The sequence below is a fragment of the Felis catus genome, chromosome E1 (assembly GCF_018350175.1).
Source record: "Felis catus isolate Fca126 chromosome E1, F.catus_Fca126_mat1.0, whole genome shotgun sequence".
NCBI classification, from domain to species: domain Eukaryota; kingdom Metazoa; phylum Chordata; class Mammalia; order Carnivora; family Felidae; genus Felis; species Felis catus.
This window is the reverse complement of record NC_058381.1, coordinates 35,490,179-35,513,269: the sequence shown is the minus strand read 5'-3', so window position 1 is coordinate 35,513,269 and position 23,091 is coordinate 35,490,179. Positions and strand designations below refer to the sequence as shown.

Sequence of the window (23,091 nt, the reverse complement as noted above, 5' to 3'; positions counted from 1 at the left end):
TGGAATGACCAGCCCACTTCCCTGACCGGTCCCAGCCAGGGAAGCCGGGGTCTGGGGAAGGAGAGGCGGTGGCGAGGCAGAGGGCCCGTCCTTTACGGGAGTCCTGGCCCCCACGGGACCTGAGCCTGTCAGGACTGAAGGCTGACGCCCCTCTCAGCACTGACCTGAGCAGACGCGGGCTCCTCAGGGGGCAGGTAGGAAGCCTCGCCCCCTGTCTGCAGGGGTGTTTGTGGGGAAAGCGTGGCCTTGTGGGAAAGAGGAGCAGGGGTTTACCTGGTCAGGAGAAGCTTGGGTGAAGTTCAGACTTAGCTACTTAACGCACACCACGAGGGAGAGACACGTTGTTTATTCCTGTGCTGCAGCCCCAAACCTCCCGGGCATGGCAGAGCGGGGGGGGGGGGTTGGTGGCAGGCAGGGACAGAGAAGGCCGAGGGTCTGGGTCTTCAACTCCCCCGGAGAATCCGCGACCCCTCCTGGCCTCGCCCCACTCCTCCCACCGAGCCTTTTTCAGTGGGAGGCCCCTGGGTTCCTGTCCCAGCCTGTCTGTGCAGACAGGAGAGATGAGGGTTCAGAGGACAGAGACACGGAGGGAGACGGAGACGGGACAAGGGGGCGGAAGTAGGGTGATGGAGCCAGAGGAGGGGGCGAGGGAGAAGCCTCCGGAAGGGGCTTGGGCAGGGGCCTTGGAGGGGGGGGCGGCCAGAGCTCCTGGCCCCTGCGCACGGCCCAGAACCCGCGTCTTAACTTTCCGTGGGCCGCCCCACCCCTGCGGGTGGTTCTGGGTATGTGTCTAGCTAGGGGCTAGGAGGTGGGGGCTTGTCGGCTCTCCCCCCCCCCCCCCACTCCTGTCAGGCTCCTTGATTATTTTTTCCTGTCAGCTCTGCCTCCTGGGGCTGCCTCCCGCCCAGGATGTAAGGCAGGCAGCAGCTTATCTGGCCCAGCCTAGCCCTGGGGGAGCCCCCGCTCTTGGGGGGGGGGGGCTGGATGATGGGAGCCAGAGAGACCAAAGAGACAGCTCCCACCCCCCATCCTAGGAGCCCGAGAGGCCCCCTTCCTGCCCCCAGTTTCCCAGCCTCTCCTCTGAGAGCAGGCCTGAGCCTTCTGGGATGCAGCCAGATCCCCGCCGGAGGGTCGGCTGTGGGAGGGATCAGTAGGCGATATTCACTGTTCTACAGGTCCCATCCCCCACGCAGGGTGAGCCAGGCTCCTGCCTCCTCCGGCTGCCCCTCCCCTCGTCCAGGGTCTGCCTGCCCGAGAGAGACAAGAGTAATGGACACAGCCAGGGCCTGACCCAAGAGCCTTGGCTCTGGGCCCAGCACTAAGAACACTGTCCGTAAATATTTGGGGAGTGAACGGTACCCGCCCCTCCGCACACAGCCAACTCCTTTCCTGCAGCCACAGAAGGCTTACGGGAGCGGGAGGCCACGGTGTCCATCCCTCTGCCTCAGATCCGCATCAGGGATCTGCTAGGCCCTCGAGCGGGTCTGGCCACCGACAGGAACCCCATCTTCTTCGTCACCCACGGTGGTACCATTTCAGCCACGCCCCCGCCTCTATGCTCACCAGAGTCTGGCCCAGCCGGGAAACCCCAAGCCTTTACTCTCTCGACTCCAAAATCCTTTGCTGATGGGTGTTCTTTCTGAAATCTAGCTTCTGCCCTTCTGGGAGCCCTTGACTTGGTGTTGGGATGGAAGTGAGTCCCGTTCTGGCCTTTGGAGAATAAACTTGGGTCCTCGCCCTGCTCTACCGTGTCTCTTTCTGGAAGAGCCGTCTACCGGCCGTCACCTCGGCTAGAAGGGCTGAGTGCTGCTGGGAGGATGCCCTGAGACTCCGTGGGGGGTCCCCTTCCCTGCCCCACTGGGAGCGGGAGCCTGGAGGGGGACACACAGCCCTCAACCTTCCCTGAGACCTTTCCACCCTCCCGTGGTCTCTGGACAACTCCGACACCAGGCAGCTGTGAATTTACCTGCTGCAGGGGGATGGCCGAAGAGTCTCAGGGGTGCTCCCTGTTCCAACTCCTAGGACCTCAGGAGAGGCCGTGGATGCAGGGCTGCTCTGGGCTGGGCTGGGGGACCGGAGCGCTGGAGTCAGGGCTGGGAAGAAGGCCACCACGTGCACTTTTCCAACCTTGCTCCCGTGTCTATGGCTCGATATCTAACCTCGTTCCATGAGCCTACCTTGGCCCACTGTCGCGTTGTGTAATATCAGACAAGTCATCGCAGGGCTCTAGAGCTCAGTTTCCTCATCTGTAAAATGGAGGTAATAATATTACCTGCTTCACAGGATTGCTTTAAGGATCAGATGAGATCATGCAGGCGGGGCACTTAGCACGGGCTAGAGACTAAGGACACAATAAACACGAACCATTATGACTGAGGCTTTTAAGACTTAAAGGCCAAGTTCTCCAAGTTCTCTCGGCCCTGAGCTCTGGGTGTGCTTCTCACGGCCTGGGGGAGGGAGGCTCTGTGGGAAATAATGTGTTCTGAGGCCACACAGACTCCCGCTCCAGCCTGGCTCTGATCAGGTCAACTTGCTCCTACCCACTATTTTTCTCCGCCCGCCAGGCTCCTGTGTGTCTCTAGATCTGGTGCCTTCCCCGGACCCCCTCCAGCCTTGCCAGGCTGGTGCCCATCCCCCTTCCAGGAAAAGGGACGTAAGCACAGCTGGGATGAATGACAGTCCCTAGCATCCTCTCCGGAAGCACCAGGGTGGTGGGGAGCTCCTGTCTGGGTCAGGGAGGGTCTGGGAATTCCTAGGGCTCGGGTGGGGGAGCCCAGGGAGGAGGGAAGCACCTCTTCCAGGAGCCAAAGAGAGGTGAGGCAGGATGGTTTTCTCCACCCCTTCCACAGTGAAGGCCACGTTCAGACCCCTGCCACCCTGCCTGCACACTTAGCGGGTGAGAAGTGGTATCTCATTGTGGGTTTGATTTGCATTTCCCTGATGACTACATCTCCTTAAGTGCTCATCTGGCCTTTTGTGTATCTTCTTTGCAGAAAGGTCTATTTAGATGCGTTTTAACCACTTCGTTGGCCCCAGGTCACTAGGCTGTCCTTCCTCCTTCCCTTCTCCCCCCACCGCAGCCTGTTCTCCCTCTAAGCCCAGCTCTAGCCAGGCCCTCCCCCCTGCTTGAACCTTCAACGGCTCCCCATTGCTTATGGCCAAACTTGCCATACTGTGTTCTGTGAAAAGCATTTTGGGAAAAGCAAAGAGACGTTCCTCTGGAAATGGTTCTGTGGTTAAACTATGGCCATCATTTTGGGAAATGCCACAACACTCACACGTGGTCCAAGCTTGCCAATCAATGCATGTTAGCTCAGAGAATTCCCAAAGCTAAACCAACAAACAAACATAAACAATCCCCTCCCAGACCCAGAATTTCCCCCAAGGAATATGATGTTAGATTCACACCCTGCCTGTGTTTCCTTTTTCTTTACAATTTATTGAGATGTAATTCGTGTATCATAAAGGTTCAGTCATACTGTAATGTGTATTAACGCTTCATTCCTTTTGGTGGCCAAATAATAGTCCCCTGTGTGGATGTGATCCATTTTGTTTGTTCATCAGTTGGCGGACATTTGGGTGAGTTTTACTTTGGGGCTGTTACGAATAACAGCCACGAACAGTCGCGTACAAGCTTTTGTGCAGACATATGTGTTCATCTCTCCTGGGTATATACCAGGGAGTGGAATTGCTGGGTCAAATGGTGAGTCTATGTTTAGCTCTTTGAGAAAATGCCAGACTATTTTTTGAAGCAATCACATCATTTAACGTTCCCACCAGCCATGCCCAAGGGCTCCGAATTCTCTGCGCCTTCACCGACACTTATTTATTTGACTTTTTGGTTCAAGCCATCCTCGGGAGTATAAAGTGATATCTCATTGTGGGTTTTTTTTTTTAAGTGTCTATTTATTTTTGAGAGAGAGGCAGACAGAATGCGAGTGGGGGAGGGCAGAGAGAGAGAGAGGGAGACACAGAATCCGAAGCAGTCTCCAGGCTCTGAGCTGTCAGCGCAGAGCCCAACACGGGGCTCGATCTCATGAACTGTGAGATCATGGCCTGAGCCAAAGTCAGACGCTTAAACGACTGAGCCACCCAGGTGCCCCTCACTGTGGTTTTGATTTGCTTTTCCCTAATGATTAGTGATGTTGAGCATCTTTTTATAGGCTTGTTGGCCATCTGTATGTCTTGTTTAGAAAAATTTCTATTCAGATCCTTTGCCCATTAAAAAAATTTTTTTAAGTTTATTCATTTATTTTGAGAAAGAGAGAGAAAGAGGGAGAGAGAACATCCATGCACAGAGAGAGAGAGGGAGAGAGAGAGAATCCCAAGCAGCCTCTGCACCATCAGCACGGAGCCCAATGCTAGGCTCAAACTCACAAACTGAGATCATGACTTGAGCTGTAATCAAGAGTTGGCCACTTAACCAATGAGCCACCCAGGCGCCCCGATCCTTTGCCCATTTTTAAGCTTGCCTTTTTCTTATTGGGTTGTAAGAGTTCTTTATATATTCTAGAAACCAATCTCTTATCAGATTTATGATTTAGAAATATTTTATTCCATTCTATGGGTTATCTTTTTGCTTTTGTGAAGAGGTCCTTTGAAGCACAGAAGTTTTAAATTGTGATGAAGTTCAGCGTCTTAGTCCGTTGAGGCTCCTGCGACAAAATACCACAGAGTGGGTAGATTATAAACAACAGACGTTTATTCTGGAGGCTGGAAGTCAAAGATCAGGGCACAACAACAGTCAGGAGAGGACGCTCTTTGGGTTGCAGACTTTTCCCTGTATCCTCACATGAGGCTGGGGGGCTCTGGGGAGCTTCTTTTTATAAGGGCACTGATCCCAATCCAGAAACTCTGACCTCCCGACCTAATCACCCCTCAAAGGCCCCACCTCCACCTTGGAGATCAGCACTGTCACATACAGATGTGGTGGGGAGGGGGACGGGCCTAAACATCGAGACCACGGCATTGGGTTTGCCTATATTTTCTTTCGCTGCTTCCCTCGGTCACATCTGAGAATCCACTGCCAAATCCAAGATCACGAAGATTTACCCCTCTGCTTTCTCCTAAGAGTTTTTGGTTTAGCTCTTGTATTTAGATCGTTGATCCGTTTTGAGTTAATTTTTGTACCCGATCTGAAGTAGGGGTCCAGCTTTATTCTTTTGCAGGTGGACACCCAGTCATTCTGTCCTCTCCCCCATCCCCCACCCCTTAAATATTTATATATATATATATATTAATTTTTATTTTTTTAATGTTTATTTATTTTTGAGACAGAGAGAGACAGAGCATGAATGGGGGAGGGGCAGAGAGAGAGGGAGACACAGAATCGAAAGCAGGCTCCAGGCTCTAAGCCATCAGCCCAGAGCCCGACGCAGGGCTCGAACTCACAGACCGCGAGATCGTGACCTGAGTTGAAGTCGGACGCCTAACCGACTGAGCCACCCAGGCGCCCCTATTTTTTAATTTTTAAATTTTATTTATTTTTGAGGGAGGGAGAGAGAGAGAGAGAGAGAATGTGAGCGGAGGAGGGGCAGAGAGAGAGAGGGAGACACAGAATCTGAAGCAGGTTCCAGGCTCTGGGCTGTCAGCCCAGAGTCCACCGCGGGGCTCGAACTCGCGTACCACGAGATCATGACCTGAGCCGGAGTCGGACGCTTAATTGACTGAGCCACCTGGGTGCCCTGAAATATTTATAAAACATCCAGTACCAGCTCATGGAATTCTGGGGAGCAGCAGTTGGGAAATGCCAACCTACAGGATCAGATCCAAGTTTCTTAGCCTGACCAAAGCCGCTCACCATCTGCGCCCAACTTACCTCTTCCCACTTAGTCTGGACGGGTCTCTTGGTGCTCCTTGGCAGTACTGGATTTTCCCGCCTCTGTATCTAAGCACACGCTGTGCTGATGCTTTCCCCCACCCCTACCCCTGCACCCACATAGCAGCCCCCTTTGTCTGCTGGAGTTCGCTCGCCTTCTAAGGAACGGGAAGAGCTAAGACTTGTTGGGCGCCTGCTGTGTACTATTTCCCTAAGCAACTTATTTGTATTATCCCATTTAATTTTTACAATAACCCTATGAGGTATATCCTCCTATCATCTCCATCTTACAGATGAGGAAGTCCAAGTTCAACGTGAGTAAGTAACTTGCCCAGGGTTACTCAGTGAGCAGGTCATGGAGGGAGAATCTGAACCCAGGCCATCTGACCCCAGAGTCCCTGCTCAAGAGGGGGACCCGTCACTATCCACCCCCACAAGCTTTGCCGATTGCCGCCACTCTGCCCACTGCCTCATTAGTACCAAAGTATATTTCTCGGACTCTACGATGTATTTCGCTGAGACAACAAATTAGCGAGTGAGTAAAAGAATGAATAGAACTGCATTGTCAGAGCTGGAAGGGACCCAAGCGATGGTGCACATTCCAGGATAACAACTTGATCTGACGGATAGGGACGTTCTGAGGCTCGTCCAGGGTCACGAGGCGGGGGCAGAAACCGTGTCCGGACCCGGCCTCTTCACCTCCAGCCTCGCAGTTTGGACGGCACACCTGCTGTACCTCCTTTCGACGCACATTTATTGAGCGCCTTCTCTGTGCGAGGCCCCAGTCTGAGCTCCATCTGAGACAAACAGGATGAGACCCCTGGGATCTCTATCTCTCTTCCCAGGACAGGGGGCGCTTAGGCCTGGCAGGGCTCCTCCTGGGCTTCAAGACCCTCCTGGTCCCCCCCCCCCTCCCCCCGTATAGGGCCATCCCTGGGCTCCGGCCCAGCTCTCTCTGTTCTCTTGCAGGGAGAAGCCTCAAAGGGAGGTGGCAGTTGGCCAGGGGCACAGGGCGGGCCGGGAGGAAGGACCCTGGGTCCGGTTCATTTCCTGGTACCCTTGTTTGCCGCGTGCCCCTGGCTTCTGGTGGCTGTTTCCACCCCACCCACAGCCTCCCTGGATGCAGGGGCAGCTGGCCAGAGTCTGGAATTCTCCCACCATCCTCGGCCCGGCCCTCCCCTCAGAGCCCGGCAGATCAGGACTAGAATCCTGCTCCCCTCTGGAATGGTGTGACCTTGGGCATGTCGCTTTGTCAGTCCGGGCCTTTGCTTCCTTCTGGAAAAGCAGATTACAGGACTGACCTCACAGGCTCCTCCTGAAAAATAAAGGTCGCAATCTACATAAAGAGCTTGGCGCAATGAGACTCCCCGTGAAACCTGTCACCCCTTTTCTCAGCCTAGCTCTCCCCATTTTCCTCCTCCAGGAAGAATTCCAGGATGCCCGCTCTCCACCGGTCCCCATCTCTGTGTTGGAGTCCCACCCTGAGCCCCGGGGAAGGTCAGCCGGGCTCCTCTGTGATGGGGGTTCCCCAGGGGCTGATACCTCCACCAGCTCTTGGGGGTCCATTTCCCGGGCACAGAAACGTCCACGCACCGCAGTGAATGGAGCCGAAGGGAACCCACAAAGGATCACTGCGATTTGTTTGATGGGCCAGAGAAGCTTCAATCTGAGGCATATCACTGACCTCCACTCCCAGCAGAGCAGTGTCGTAGGAGCTATGGGCAGGGTGGAGAGAGAGGGGGGCGGTCTGGGCTTGCCTTCTCTGAGAGTCAGGGCCGTTGGGAGCCCTGTCGTCACCCCCCCCAACCATCTCAATAAAAAAAAAATAACATTTATTGGCCTATTTACTCTGCGGCGGGCCCTGTGCACGTTCTTATCTACTCTCCGCAACGACTCTAGGGTTAGAGTGCAGTTATTAGCTCCAGTGCAGACAGAGAGACTGAGTCACAGAGAGCTTAAGCAACTTCGCCCCAGCTAATAAGTGACATATGGCCCAGTATGGCGAGCGCTCTATCCGAGGGAAAAACAGGGCTATGCCAGAGCAGAAAGCATCCGTTGAGGCCCGGGGAGCTGGGACTGGGCCTCGATTGGCCTTGATGGAAGGGGAGCTGTCGACGGGCAGGAAGATGCTGGCATGTTGCTTTCAGGCACTCCGGGCAAAGGTCTCGAGAAAGGGGTGAGCCGGATGTGGGGGATGATCTCCCTCCCCCACGGGCTGGAGCCGGGGGGGGGGGGGGGAAGGATGGGAGTGGGGGGTGCAAGGACCAAAGGGAAGCAGGTGGTCGTGGAGGAACCTCAAGCCCCGGGCTGAGCAGCGAGTCGTCTAAGGTTAGTTTTGAATAGGGTCAGGGGAGTAAAGCCCTGGGGCCAGGTAATGATCGTCCAAGGGAAGAGAAGGGAAGGGCGCAGGGGGTGGCCCCATGCCAGGTGCGCCTCAGGTATGGTCTCAGTTATGTCCCAACCATTCCCAGAGTTGGGCATGACCGTCACCTCTTTGCAAAGAAATGAGGGTCAGAGATGACTAAAGGTGAGTCAGAGGCTGATGCGCGTTGCGGTAGGGGCTCCACTGCCCGGCACACTGGCAGCAAGGACAGCTGTGCATTGTTCGGACGTCTAAGGGTGTCTGTGGGGGCAGAGAAGAGGGTAGGCAGGGAATGAATGAAGCGGGGGCCTCTGGGGTGGTAACCAAGAGAGTTAGAACAAGAAGGGGGCCAGAGGGAAGAAAGGACGGAGCTGAGGCCTGGAGTCCAGGGTGCAGGTGGTGAGAGACCCTGGGAACTATCTCAAGGGAGCCTGCTGCGGGCCAAGCCTGACCCCAAGGAGCCCGGTTGACATCCAAGCTGAGGCTAGTGCTCCTGGGGAAAGGCCTCTAGGATCTTCCCTCTGCCGGAAGGTTTGGCGCGCGCCACTTTGGGGGGCCCTCCCGGACTCTGGCCTTGTATGCCTCCACCCCTGTCCCGGGGTCTCTGTCAGATCGCCGAACCCACCTCCACCTAGGAGGCCCCGGAGGTCCCGCGGACTCGCCAGCTACTGGCTACTGACCTCTCCCCGCATCCCCTGCACCGACGCGCCACCGGCTCCCGCCCCCGCCCTCACCCACGTATCTCTCACGTCCATGTACATCTCTGCAGCAGGGCAGGTCCTCGTCCTTTCTCGGGTCCATCCCTGCATCCGCCCCGGATCGGTCTTTTGAAGCCGCAAAGGCTCTCGGCTCACTCCCAGGGGTGAGTGAACCCAGCCGTTGCCTTCAGTTCCAAGGCCAGCAAGCCGAAGCCTTTCCTGAGCGTGTCCCTTGCAGCCTCTGTGATTGCTGCCCGGCTGCCCCGCCCGTGGCCCCTCGCTGGGCCCGTGTCCCCGTGCGCATCTGGTTGTCTCCCCCCACCCCACCCCCCACACCGTACCCCTGAGTTCCATCTCATTCGGCAGTCCAGATGGGCTGTGCCCACGCTCCGCCTCCAAGCCACGGCCAGGAGTGCTGCCCAGAGCAGTTCTGCCACCGAGGAGTGGCCGTGACGTCCCCCAAGCCCTTACAACTCTTCCTCCCATCAGAGGAGCCCAGGACAAGGCAGGGAAGGGACCTCCAGAGGGAAAAGCCCAAGACCCGGGGGCACTGTTTTGCAGGAAAGTGAAATCCCTTCTTCACTGCTCATCACGCTAACTGGGAACCAGTAAGGACAGTGCCAGGGGCCTGCCTGCCACCCCCCTCCATTAAATCATTCTCTGTCCCAGCCCTGGCCTCTTCCCTCCCTCCCCCTACCTTCCTGCTGCCTGAATCATTTATAACCCAGGGCCCTGGGCTCTGTGGGAGATGCTGTAACATCCTGCCCCATCCCTGCCAGGGGAGCCCACATGCTACCCTGCCAGGTGAGCTCCCTGCCTTTTAATAAGAACGTTCGGGAGACAAGGCCTTAGGGCAACAGGAAGGTTGCCTCATGGTGAGAATTTCTGTGATCCTGGCAGGAAAGGAGAGAGCCCGTTATGAGGAGGGGAATTTCTGGTACCTCCCAGGTCAAACTCCAGAGGGGTGCTCTGCCTTGCACATCAGGCTCGGGGTCCTGAGAGCAGAATTTGTGCCCATCCCCCACCCCCACCCCCTGCCCCCTAGCTCACCAAAACTTGCAAGCGCATTTCAGATCAGGGGCAGCTGGCGTCACTGCCCTTCCACTCACGGGTGAGGTCCGCAGCGAGGGCTGGGGGGTGGAGTGCTCGGATGAGGGGCACGGGCAGGGAGAAGGCTGCAACCTGTGTCACTCAGGGCCCGGCTGGGTCTGCAGTGGGTGGGGAGGAGGAAGTGAGTCAGTGGGCACAGCAATTCATGCCTCAGAATTCTGACTTTCCTTTTCAACCCACTGAGCCAAGACATTTGTCCCAACAGGATCCCAGGGTGGGGGAGGGGACGGGAGCAAGAGGATATTTACGAGACCGAGCTGGCCTCTCACTCACCTCTACTGTGTTCTCTGATTTAGGGCCGTACGGAGCATGAACTGAATTCAGCTGGACACACGGTGGCTGAAGACGCGTGTGAGTGACCGTCACGGGTGCTGGGAATACAAGCGTAATCCACAGTGCAGCACAACTATCTCGTAGTGAGTGACTTCTGGGCCTCAGCTCTACTGTTTTCCAACAAACCTGTGCGTCGGGTTTCTATAATCACACTGCAAGCCCAGACTGGAAGTCACCGTAAGGCCTGGAAGATTCAAGAGTGACTGCGTGGCACCCCCATTGCCCGTCCACCACCCCCCCCCCCCAGCCCTAAAATACAATGTGGTGCAGACTTAGGCTGTTTACATTTGAGAGCTCTCTGAATGTGGGGTCAAGGTGAAAGCTCGAATATGGGGTCAAGGTGAAGGCCTCCCTGGAAGGTGTTCTGGTTCGTCTCTGACACCCCTGGAGGTTCTCAGCTCTGTGCCAGGCCATCGTAGGTTGTCGATGAATGTTTGAGGCTGACAGATTCTGAGCCGGGGACCAGGCGCCTGCCGGTATCTAGGTCACAGGAGAAAGGAAATCTGATAAACCCATTCATGCTTCACGGCTCCTCCCTCCCTCCTCAGTAATTTGCATTTCCAATTCAGATCAGAGATAGAGACCTGAGTCTTAATTCAATAGCAGAGATCTCATCCACTTAGTTCAACAAATATTAGGAGCCTTAGGACACACGGGATGCCGGCGAGGGAATAATGAGAGATCTCCTCCAGCCCTTTCGTTGCACAGATGGGGAAATCGAGGCTCGGAGGAGGAAAGTAACTTGCCCAAGGTGAGAAGGCCGAAAAGAGCCTGCACTCAACACACACACGGCACCCCAGTTCTGCTCCACCTCTCTCCCCAGCTGCCTGTGCACACCCCATCTGCGTGCTGACCTTCCTGTGAGGACTGAGCAAGCCTGGGGCTCTGGGCGAGCGAGATGGGGTCGGGGGTGGTCACCCAGAGGAAGGCTAGCGCAAACCCAGCAAACGCTAAACAAACCGAGGCGCCTTTATAGAATCTTGACGTTGTCATTGTTGCGACTGAGGAAATTTCACCCCAAACCAGGCCCCGGCTCTTCTGCCCTCTTCTGTCCTGAGGCCCCCGTCTTGCCCTTCTCCCTTGTCCAGGTACTCCTCCTCCAAGAAGCCTCCCTGCCTTTACAGCACAACCCAGAGTTGGCTTGTTGCCAGGCTCCCCCAGAGGCAGACGGACCCCACCCAAGGTTTTGCTTGATCTCAAGACTGATGACGCCACACACACACACACACACACACACGCCAAGAGGGCATGAAAAGGTTTGTTATTTACATAATTGAGGTCTCTGGGGGAGAGCGGGGCTGGCGTGTGGAGCAAGGTCTGAACCAGCCAGGGAGAGGAAGGAAAGGAGATTGCCTTCTTGTGGTTGGGGAGTGAGATCAAAGTGAGCTTTTGAGCAGAGAAGGCCTGACGGAGTTCGAATCCTCCATGGATGCCAAAGGAGGGAACACAGCCCCCCAGTTTTATTGTCAGTTTGTCCAGGTGTGGGGCAAAGGGGAAGAGGGAGGGGGGTGCTTACAAGCTGTCAGCAGCCAATCAAAAACGGGACTCCAAGGGGAGCCTGGGGGGGCGGGGGGCTCCGTCGGTTAAGCATCCCACTTTGACTCAGGTCATGATCTCACTGTTTGTGAGTGTGAGCCCTGCCTCGGGCTCACTGCTTGTCAGTACAGAGCCTACTTCCGATCCTCTGTCTCCCGTTCTCTCTCTGCCCCTCCCCTGCTTGCTCTCTCTCTCTCTCTCTCTCTCAAAAATAAATAAACATTTAGAAAAGTTTAAAAAATGGACTCTGGGTCCTCCTGAGGCATGTTATTCATGTGTCTCTGTTTTTCTCTGTCTACCTTTGTAGCTACTAGGGCCCCTTCTCCACAGAGCAGAGCTGACATGATAAAGTCAACTGACGAATGAGACGAAGCCGTGGATGAGACATCACTGGAACCAGAGGACTTCAGAACTTTGTCATGAACTTACGGTTTCCCTTTCTGCATCTCTCTAGCCCAGAGACCCTTCCAGTGTTCACGTCTCCCTCCATCCCTGCTCTGTCTCCCCCAGACCTATCTGACACTCCCCCACATTCCTTAGCTGCTCTGGCTCCCACATTCCCTCAGGATACTCCCCTAGAGTGGAAACACCATCCCTCCTCCCTTTCCTGCTCCCAGCCCTGGGATCGGACATGCTGGTCATTCCTGTTTGGGATGGCCAAAGAGATAATGCCTGGCATAGAGCCCATCTGTCATCACAGGACGCTCAAAGCTGTGTCAGGTGGGACCCCTGCCCACACTAAGCGGCCACCCTGGCCCCTGCTCTCCTGGCCCTGGACATCTCCCCTCCTCCAGGAATGCAGTGGAGGACCCAGCAGCCAGCCCAAAGGGGAACAAGGTAACTGGTCAACTTCCATCCCGGTCAGCTTCTTGTTCCTTGACCTTAGATGGCCCCATGGGCGCTAGACTAGAAGGCAGACTGCGGGGAGAGGCTGGGTGGCTCTGGGAGTCACAGCCCGGGAACAGATGCTGTCCTAAGGGCAGACAGGGATGGATGTCGTCTCGCAGAACATCACAGAGAACGCTGTTACTGCAGCTGCTTTCATTTAGATGCATCTGGCTGTCTGACCAACATCTGCCTGGGACTCGTCTCTTAAAGACATAGGTGTGGTCAGGGGCTTCCGGTCCTAGCTCCGACTCAAATGAGCTGTGTGACCTTGGACATCCAGACTCCCTCATAAGTCAAGTGAGGATGATAATCCTAATTTCACAGAGAGGCCAGGAGGGCGAAAGAGAAGTCTGCACGTGAAATGATTCATAAACTATAACGTGCAAGTCCCTTTCCAGCCTCTGAATCTAATTTTGTACTCCCAGCTCTTTATTCCTCTCCTTAAAGAGGGTTCCAAATTGTACAGGCTTCAGGCTCCCCCCCCCACCCCCCACCCCCCACCCCCCACCCCCCCGAAAAACCTAGAGCTGCCCCAAGTATTGTACAAATGTTAATGATTAGCATAAGTGGTCAAGGAGGACATTGAGGCCAGATAATATAGGATTAAAATCCGAGCTGTGTGGTCTTCACCAAGTTGCTTAACCTCTCTGAGCCTCGGTTGCCTCATCTTAAAACAGATAATCTTTTTTTTTTTTAACGTTTATTTATTTTTGGGACAGAGAGAGACAGAGCATGAACGGGGGAGGGGCAGAGAGAGAGGGAGACACAGAATCGGAAACAGGCTCCAGGCTCCGAGCCGTCAGCCCAGAGCCCGACGCGGGGCTCGAACTCACGGACCGCGAGATCGTGACCTGGCTGAAGTCGGCCGCCTAACCGACTGCGCCACCCAGGCGCCCCTAAACAGATAATCTTTGAAGATTGTTGCGAAGCTTTAATCTAATAATCTTTGTAGGGGCACCTGTTTCCGATTCTGTGTCTCCCTCTCTCTCTGCCCCTCCCCCGTTCATGCTCTGTCTCTCTCTGTCCCAAAAATAAATAAACGTTAAAAAAAATTTAATAATCTTTGTAAAGCACTTAGCATAGTTCCTGCTGCGTGAGCACTTGCTACATAGTAGTTTTCTTCTTACTATTATAAACTCTCAGAGATAGGCCCTCTAAGTCAAATTTCAAGAGGGCGAGTGCTGAGGCCTGAATTTCTGGGCCAAAATAAGAACGTTCCTTCAGCCTGGAGAAAAGAATGTTCAGCAGAAGTGGGTCTTTGTGCTTCAATATGAGAAATCTGAGTCAGATTCAAGAAAGTAGATAGTGACCTCTTGAAGTTCCCTTTCGGTTAGATTCTTCTGAGGATAACGAGACCTTTGGGCCCCGCCCACCAACCTCCACCTGGCACCACCCATCACGCACCTATGGGGGCTCCGTCCCCGCCCAGTCTCCAAACACTCCGTCTGAGCCCGAGTAGGAGAAGGAGACCTTTGGGATTCTGCTGGGCTGGGCCCTGAAGGCAGGAGTGGATGAGATACGTGTACGGTCTGGGCCCAGCTCCCTGGCCACACAGTGGAGAAGGGACTCATTTCCACCCCGACGAGCTTATAAGGGAGACGAGAAGGCTCAGCCCTTTGGAGGAACTGCTGTCTTGTGGCTTACTACAACTAGCAATGCTTGGTTATTACCACTGCTAAATATCCGTCTGGCTTTGCTGAGGGACCACTCCCAGCCCGGATCAGGGTGGGCGAGCGCGGGTAGGCAAGAGAAATCAATCTCGACAAGGACAGCGAAGGGCCTGGGTGCGAGGAAGAACGCCCAGAGACCGCCAGCCTCCTCTCGGGGACTCACAGCGCCGCGGAGGCGAGCCGGGCGCATTCCAGCCAGCGGCGCGCGGACGTCGGTTCCCAGATACGCCAACGCCGGGGCTCTCCAGCCGGGCCCGCAGAGGTGGCCGCGCCTGGAACTGCCTTTCCAGCAGCAGTAGCAACCGGAGCAAAGCGGCCGGACAAATCCCACCCCCGGCCCCGCCCGTTCAATCCATCTTGCTCGGGCGTGGGGGTGGGGGTGGGGGTGACGCTTCTTGGGAGAAGCATGGGGCGGGGAAGGGAAATCCAAGCCTTTGGGGGCTCCCGACAGGTGTTTGGGGCTGAAGGCGGAGCCTGGTGAGGGAGGATGAGGAGGGAGGGGCGATGCTGCCCCTTTAAGAGGCGGTGGCGGAGCCGGGACCTTTTCTCTTTCCCCGGAAGGAAAGCGGAGCCCCGGCTGGGCGCGCAAGGTGGGGAGGTGCGGGCTTGGGCGTGGGGAGGCGGGGCGCGCGCGGAGGGAACCCCTCCCTCCCGTCTTCCTTGCGGTCCACCGGTCTGCGTGCCCAGAGCCGCCGCCGAGCCGGGATCGAGGGCCACAGTGCGGCCAAGGGGGCGCGGCCAGGACCAGCTGGGGGCAGGGTGCCCGGGGCGGTGGGGGGTGGGGGGGCGGTGACCCGGCGGCCGGGCAGGCGGGAGAACCGACCCGCGAACCTCGGAGAGGAATCTGAGAGCGCAGACCCTGAGAGGACTTGAGACTGACCGGGGCCGGGGGCCAGAAACTTAGCGCGGCGCTGCGGCGCTCAACGACGCGGCCCGCGCGACTGTTCTGCGGTGGCGCGGGCAGCAGGTGAACAGGTCCTCACTCCCAGCTCCGCACCCTCACGCGCTGTCGCCCCGGCCCCCGCTCCCGCTCGCAGCCATGGGCCCCGGCCCCCGCCGCGCCGCCTGCGTCCCGCGCCCGATGCTCTGCGCGCTCGCCTTGATGGTGGCCGCCGGGGGCCGTGTCGCCTCCGCCTTCAACCTGGACACCCGATTCCTGGTGGTGAAGGAGGCCAGGAACCCGGGCAGCCTCTTCGGCTACTCGGTCGCCCTCCATCGGCAGACGGAGCGGCAGCAGCGCTACCTGTAAGTGAGGCTGGCGGGGGTGGGGTGGGAGGGAGGGTGTGCGCAGGGTGCGCGGATCCTTAGCCGAGGCGCAGCCGGGCTTCCAGGCCCGCGGGGCCGCCGCCGGCTCTAGGGAGTCGGGATTAAGGGGGCGGGGACCTGGGCAGCCCTTCTGTTGCCAAGGTCTGGCGGGAAGTGGAGGGGTTGGGTAGGGGATGGGGTCGGTAATCGCTGGCAAGTGCTGACCGGGCCAGAACCTGCCTAAACTCAGCCCCTGGGCTCTTCACACCTCTCTTGATTAGAAGTGGGACCCCCGTTTCCTGGGCACCCTCCCATTCTGTAAACCGAGGACCTCATGTACCGAGTATTTCTCTCCAGGGCTGGGACCTGGGGAAAATAAACACCTAGTGGATCCCTCTTCCCCCGTTCCTGGGAAGAACCCGTGGGCGTATGTATTTAAGCCCTCCCAGGCCTTTACACCTCGCATTTTAGTCGGCCGGCCATGCCAGCCACACCCTCCCTCTGCAGAGCCGGACTGGAGGGCCTCCTCAGCTGCTGGGCAGTTGCTGGGTGAAGTGATGGGCCAGTGTGGGCGTTTGGAGCTGTCCAGGAGCTCCCTCTGACCCCTTGAGGATGGGGAAGTCGAGGGAGCTGTCCCACCTCCTGCTTGGTCTCCTGCTCCCCAAGCCACCCCCAGCAGGGACGCCCTCCCACCAGACATCTTCCCTGCATTCCACAGATTCATGTTGAATCTTCAACCCTGAGTGTGTTTGTTTTGGTTTGAAGAGGGAAAGAGTGTTTTTCTCTTCTGGTCGCCTTCCCCAACAGCTGTAAGGAGAAGGAGGGGGAGCAGCTAGCCACAGGGGAGAGGAGAGAAGGAGATTGCATCCAGCTGTTTGTGTTTCCTCCCCCCATCCCCCCTGCCATGGTGCACACTCGCGTCTAGAGGGGCGTGTGCAGGTTTCAGAGGGTTCTCTGCCATGGGCTCCGGTGCTGGGGTTGGCATTTGGGAGAGAAAGGCAGCTGGGGCAGGGGAGGCCACCCCAGGAGGGAAGGAGTTATGACAGGTGGGCAGGCCCCCCCCCAACCTCTTTGGGCTGGGGGACCTGCCAGACATCTACCCCCACCTGGTGTCCAACTCCAGCTGAGCGAGAGGACATAGGCACATACAGGGTGTTATTGAAGCCTTTCCCAATGCTGGCTGGGGCCTGCAGAAACTTGAGGAAGCTTGGAATATCCAAAGTCCAAACTCTGCCCCGGCCTCAGCCTCTGCCCCTGCTGGCCCAGCCCCAGCCCAGTCTACCTACCTCCTTGGCCTCCATGTCGCTTCTGCAGGGGCCCAGTCCACCACACCCTTCCCAGCACAGCGCCAGCAACTTTGGGCTGCCCTTCGTCTTTTGGACAACCTAAGTGACCATCGGCACAAGTTTCTATATTGGTGCTCTTTCGGCCCCAGCCCCAAAAAAGATTTTCGGATTTTTCAGTCCTGAATCTGCATGATATAAGGCAGCATAGTGTAAAGAGAAGATCAGGAAGGCAAGATTAAATAGTGAAAAGCTGGAGTAAATAATGGATTCTGTAAGCCCCACCCCCCACCCCACCCCCACCCCCATGTGGCCTTGGGCAAGATATTTCCCTTCTCTGGGCCAGTTTTCCCCAAAGAGGGGTTGGACCTGGATCTATATGCTCCTTCCTGCTTCTGTTGGCCTATAAGAGGCAACTTGGCATGGAGGAGAGAGAAAAGGTGCCAGAGTCCCACTGCCAGTTTCCAGTCTTGGATCTGTCCCTAATATCTGAGTCTTAATTTCTCTGCATGTCAGGGGGAGAACAACATGACTTCTAGTTCGGCTTTCGTGAGATAGTGTGTATATCTCTGTGCTGTGTGTATGCCTACGTCTCCAAGGAGCAGTTCAGGGCTCTCGTGCCAGAGCCGGGCCCTCACTGACCAAGATGGCTGAGCAGAGGACCTCTACTTTTCTTCCTGGGCAGCTGGAGATGGCATTAGGCGTGCCAGGAGCCCAGAAGGTTCTAAAACGACTGCACCTTGGAGAGGCAGGTAGTTCTAGATAGAGTTCTGGGCCAGTCTCTCGGATGTCCTGTCTTTCCCGGGGGTGGCTCTGTCTCTTGGCTCATCTCTCCTCCTCTCGCCGAATTCTGCCCCTTGGCCCTTGGGGAGAGCCAGCCGGGCCAGCTGGGTTTAGCTGCGGCCAGCTGTGGAGCCAGATGCAAACAGCTGCTTGAGGGGAACCGGCAAGTCAAGTCTTACATTCTGTTAGCCGCAAAGCCCCTCAGAAAGGGGAGACATCTCATGGTCCTGAAAAAACTCTTGGCCTGGGGTTCCTAGAAGGTTTCTGGGAGATGCAGGGGCCCCTGAAAATATCGTGTGTCTGTGTATTGTTCTGGGGGCAGAAGGAGGGGAGGAGTGTGGTTTTCATCATAGTCTCAAAGAAGGCCTTATTCCAGAAGCGGTTAAAAACCCAGGTGTGGACCTCTTTGTTCACCTTTATCTCTGGACCGGATTTCCCCGTCTGCAACATCAGAGCTCTCTCCAACCCAGCTTCCCAGTCTCTGGAAGTGAGGGGTGTGGAGCAGGGCCAAGGACTAAGGACTTTGGGCTTCTTGGCGAGACGCATGAGGAGCCCCGGGGGAAGCAGAGGGACTATTCCTCTGGGAGATGGCCCCTGCCCCCAGCCCCCTGCACCTGCTCTGTACTTCCCTCCTGGGAATCCAGTTGTCCTGGTCTGGCCTGACCTTGTGGGCTATGGAAGATACCTCTGGGGCTCTCTCTCCCCTTTGCCCTTGCCTGGAAGTGAGGAGCCTGGGGCAGCGGAGGTGGTTGTGGCTCCCGGCAAATGAGGTCATATCTGAGGTAGGTAGGTAGGAACCAGGCTTGCCTGCTGTGCTCTCCTAAAACATGTGTCCCGGGGCAGGGCAGACGCCTGGCAGCTTCCAAGCCTCGTGCCAGAGGACATGGGCAGAGCAGAGAATTCCCGCACGCGTGGTACCCTCTTCCTCTGGCTCTCTCCAGTGACCAGTCCAGGCCAAGGAGGTTTAAAATTGGGCAGGAGGCAGGGGCAGGCTGATCCGGTAGAAAAAGAAGTGGAAGGGATTTGGCCAGAGCTAAACAAAGGAGGAAGGGGATGTCTGACGCAGCGCAGGGGACTGAGGTTAGACGGCACGAAGACCGCCCTAAGGAATCAAACACGGAAAAAATACTAAGGAGCCAGCAAGAGGGAGATGAGATGAGAAAGACTCCTTGTTTGGGGCCAAGGCCTCTTTCTCCTGTCCTCTCTCATTGTCTCGCTGCCTCCAGCTTATTGCTCTGGTTCTTGGGCTGAGTCACCAGAAGGGAGAGGGGGCAGCGTAAGGCAGACGTAGGGGGAGGACGGAGAGGGCCACGGTTCAGCTGCCACAGGAGCAGCCTCTGGGGAGATGGCTAATTCGGGCAGCAGGATGGGCGCAGAGCTGGGATCCTGCGTCTGGGAGCTGCCCCCACCCGCACCCCGCGGGACTCAAAGGGGAGGGGGTGCCCTGCACGACCCGCTTCCCGGCCTGAGGAGTAAGGCACCGGGCCTGTGGTCTGAGTGCTGGCCCCTCTGGTTCCTCCAAGGTAACTGAAAGCTTCCCACTTGAGTCACCCCAGCGCCCCCCCGAAGCCAGGGGCCTGGGAAGTTGAATCTTACAGGCGGTCTCTCTGAGCATCAGCCCACCCCAGGGCCCCCCAGGGGGCCAGCCTGGTGCCTTAACTGCTCCTGGATCCCATTCCCCAGCCTCCTCCCATTCTGCTGCTTTCTGCTTGGCTGTTGCATTAGCTTTGAACCGCTCCGGGAAGAGTGATGGGATGGGGGTGAGGAAGTGCTTTGATGGGACTTGGAGCTCGAGGGACTCCCCAGAGGCCAGGAGGGGGCTGTCTGGCTGAAGCCAAAGGAGAGGCTGAGGAGGCAGCTCTTTGAAAGCCCTTGAGAGGTCATTTCATCCATCCCCCTAGTTCCCAGAGGGCCCCAGCCCGGCTCCAGGAGAGGGACTGTCCGATCTCCCTCCTTTCTTCTGTGCTCCCAGAGCTAGGTAAAGCACCCCTCTAGCTTCCCTTCTCTTCTGACTGCTGCCCAGAGGGTGGGCTCGGGGGTGGTCTGGGAGGGGTCAGCTTTTGGACTCACTGATCTGGACCAGACCCGAAAGCAGGTAGCAGAGGTGCTCATTTGCATGGTATTTCACACTTCAGTTTACGTGCCAGTAAGGTCTCTCCCACACCTGGCTGTGGCTAGAGGAAGCTGGACCTGACCTTCAGCACAAGCCTACCCCCATCCAACTCCCAGTCCTCTGGCTATAGACCCACTGGATCCCGGGCTGGGAGCCAGAGGGCCTTAAAGGGCCTCCGAGCAGGCCAAGTAGGAGCTAAAAATACTCGAAAGGGTTTGGGGCGGGGGGGGGGGGCTCCCTGTGGAATCTCTGGGAAAGGAGGGGCCTAGGATGTGGGGCTGGAATTAGGGCACCAGCCCTGCCCCACTGCCCATCAGTGGGCACAAGGCTGGTGCAGGGTGAGGGCCGAACGGGTATAGATGGTAAAGGGATTTCTTTCAATCTAGTCGCCATTCGTGCCTGGCTCTGCCTGCTCGGTACCCCAGGGGGCTAAGAGGAGGGGCCCCTCCGCCCATGCCCTCTGAGATGAGCAAAGCTAGGAGGTCACGGTCACCCGGCTCCTCAGCCACCTCACCAGCCCCCCCACCCCAACAACTTGGTCAGGGCTCAGCGGGGGGCCAGCAACACCGCCACTGCCTTTCGCGCCCTGGACTGCAACCGGGGCTCCCCAGGGACTCCTCGCCCACCGAGGCCTGGACCTACCCCTTCAAGGTCACGGTAGCCATCCCTCAGCCTCTACCTCCAGCCAAACCTGAGCGACCGTGCTAGAACGCCCCACCCCCACCTTAGTGATTCCACCCCCGTGGAAGTGCCACTTAGGTCCCGACCTCTGCTCCCTCTAAACCGAACCAGTCTGCTATTTGCCCTTGGTTCCAGGTCCCCTAAACCCGGTGGGGCAAAGATTCCTGGGTGCTTGGGTGGAGGGGGGACACCTGGGAGTAAGTTAAGGCCAGTCCCTGATGCCACAAGGAGTCAGACGGACGGTGCTCACGTTGGCCATGACTTCATAGTCAGAAAGCCCTCTTGAAGAATGAACCCCTGTGTCCCCCCTCCAGGGTTGGTGGGACAGCTGCTGTCCCCATTTTACAGATGAGGCACTCACAGCTCAGAGAGGGAAAAGAAATTGCCGCACAAGGCGGAACAAACCCCGCGAGCAGGCCATCAGGTTTTTTTTTTTTCCCCCACAGGCTGGCTGGAACGTTCCTTTCCCACGGGCTTTTGCTTCTGTCTCTCACCTGTCAGTTGCGCCGGGGGCAGATGTCCATGGGTGGTCAGGCAGCGGACTCACCGGGCACCCTCTCCGGCCCAGACAGTGGATGACTAACCGGGCCTGGCTGCCACCCTGGTGCCCTGCCAGCCTTCCTGCCCGCACCTCCTAGCACTGCTCTGCTTAAAGAAGCCGCACCCCCGCCCCCAGCCACACTTCCCAGGGTGAGGTCTGAGCCCGAGGAGGAGTGAGGTGCAGGCAGAAGTCCCGCCCCCTTGCCAGCACCCCCAGGCAGCGCATTCCTGACATCAGTGGGCGGAGGCACCCCAGGTCCCGGCATGCCCGGGCCCTGCCCTGCCCCCTCCTTGCAGCCCTTGCTTACAGGTCCCAGGAAGGAGCTGCAGGTGGGGGCCGTTGCTGTGCACCTCCAGACTCTGGCAGGAAGCCCAGAGCCCAAGTTCTGAGCCGGAAGCCTCAGGGTGATAGTGTTGCCGGGGCCAGATGGAGGGGTACCTAGGAGGTACCCGTCACCCAGAAGGCTGCGTCCCTCAGGGTCTGGGAGGCGGGCCTGGCCGAATGTCCAGAGGCTGCCGGGAGATGATGCCCCAAGAGCAAGGGGGACGTAGAGCTGTCTTCTCAAACTGAGGTGCCCATGTTAGATATGCAGGTTCCAGGGCTCCACCCCCAGATGCAATTCGGACAGTCTGTGGTCGGCTGAGGGCTTTGCTGTTTTAACAAACATGCCAGAGATTTCTGATGCTGGTGGGCTAAGAACCGTCTTCTGAGATCCTGCTTCCAGGCTGATCTGCCTTCCTCTCCAATAGCCACCTCTCTGGGACGGGATGGATGGCCAGGGCCCTAAGCACCCTTGGAGGAACTTGCGGTTAGCATCCCCAAAGACGCGTTCTAGGCAGGCTGGGGGCAACGTGATTGTCCTCGCCCATCCCCACGCTGGTGCCCACTGCCAAGAACTCTGCCCTGCGGCCCCATTGTCCAAAGTGTCAGGTACCCAGCCCCCCGCACCTTGTATGCCTGTCTCAAGGTGGTGGTGGTGCCGTGTGGGGGGAGAGTAGGTATCACCCAAGTCACTTCAGGGCCCTGCTGACCTCGGCTCATCTGGCTGTGGTTTAGGGGACACTCGCTGCATTCACTCGTTACCTCCTATTCTTTGGTGCCAGCCCCTGGACCGAAGTCCTCGTATACTTTAGAGGGGAAGGACCCAGGCCTCCAGCAGCCCACCCCACCCCTCACACGGTTTCCCCTCAGGCCCCCCGGAAGTTGACCTGTGCCGGGATTCCTCCAGACTTTCTTCCGGTCTACCTTCGCCTCAGAAGCCAAAGCATTCCTTCCAGAAGCCAGATCCGACCGTGTCACTCAGATGCCAAACATTCCTCCCCAAACCCAGATCTGCTCCTGTCACTCCCTTGTTTAGAAAAATCCTTCTGTGGCTGGCCTTTCCACCCTGCCCTCCTGTGTGGCCCCACCCCGCCCCCTGCCCCCCGCTGTACTAGGGGCCTTGCGGATCCTGAGTCACCCTGCTTGCTCATACTTCCTGGCCTTTGCACATGTCACACCTTTGCCTGAAGTGCCTGCCCTCCCTCCCTTTCTTCCTGGTGACTCCTCATCGTCATCAGCACAGGCCGGGCTCCCCCTTCTGTGTGCCTCCCTGACTGCGCCCCACACTGGATCTGGGCAGATTTGCTCCCCGCTTTCGTCTCCTGAGGCACTTACTTCAGATGTCTGTTTTCTTGCCGGCCTCCCCTGCACTGGCCACTCCTGGAGGGCGGGGGCCAGCATCCATTCATCTCCTGACCCCAGATCCTGGCACACAGCCTGGCACCTGGGACCCAGCAGATGCTCTGGAAACATGGTGAACAGGGAGTTGTTTGAAGCGGGCGTTGGGGAGTCTGAGCTCGGGTTCACCAACCTCCTTGCCCCCCAGGCTCCTGGCTGGTGCTCCCCGGGACCTCGCCGTGCCCGATGGCTATACCAACCGGACCGGTGCTGTGTACCTGTGCCCGCTCACTGCCTACAAGAATGACTGTGTGCGGATGAACATCTCTGAGAAAAGTGAGGGGACGGCGCTGGGGATCAGCGCTGGGTCA

The 23,091-nt window shown here is 57.4% G+C and overlaps 1 protein-coding gene and 1 long non-coding RNA gene across 16 annotated transcripts in view; one reads left to right on the top strand and one right to left on the bottom strand.

Moving 5' to 3' along the window:
• Positions 1-4,532: 4,532 nt before the first annotated feature.
• On the bottom strand, positions 4,533-21,284 carry LOC102899841. 14 transcript variants are annotated; one of them, XR_006589362.1, is made up of 7 exons: positions 14,416-14,718; positions 10,607-10,801; positions 10,262-10,505; positions 9,929-10,086; positions 7,361-8,441; positions 7,053-7,133; positions 4,533-4,655 (listed from the first exon to the last, which is right to left on the bottom strand). It is a non-coding gene; the product is annotated as an uncharacterized LOC102899841 (long non-coding RNA). The 14 variants fall into 14 exon arrangements; XR_006589363.1 differs by lacking the exon at positions 4,533-4,655 and adding an exon at positions 5,590-6,615; XR_002738285.2 differs by lacking the exon at positions 4,533-4,655 and having other exon boundaries at positions 5,590-7,133; positions 7,361-7,533; positions 8,309-8,441.
• The window catches only part of ITGA3 (integrin subunit alpha 3), a 31,371-nt gene continuing 23,144 nt past the window's right edge, over positions 14,865-23,091 (top strand). Inside the window, exons 1-3 of one of the 2 annotated variants that reach the window (XM_011289188.4) lie at positions 14,865-15,005; positions 15,453-15,660; positions 22,929-23,056. In XM_011289188.4, the coding sequence (XP_011287490.2) occupies positions 14,903-15,005; positions 15,453-15,660; positions 22,929-23,056 (439 nt within the window). In that variant the 5' untranslated portion in view covers positions 14,865-14,902. Of the gene's footprint in view, positions 15,006-15,233; positions 15,661-22,928; positions 23,057-23,091 lie in introns of those variants that run through there. The other variant, XM_045044244.1, reaches the window with a different exon arrangement.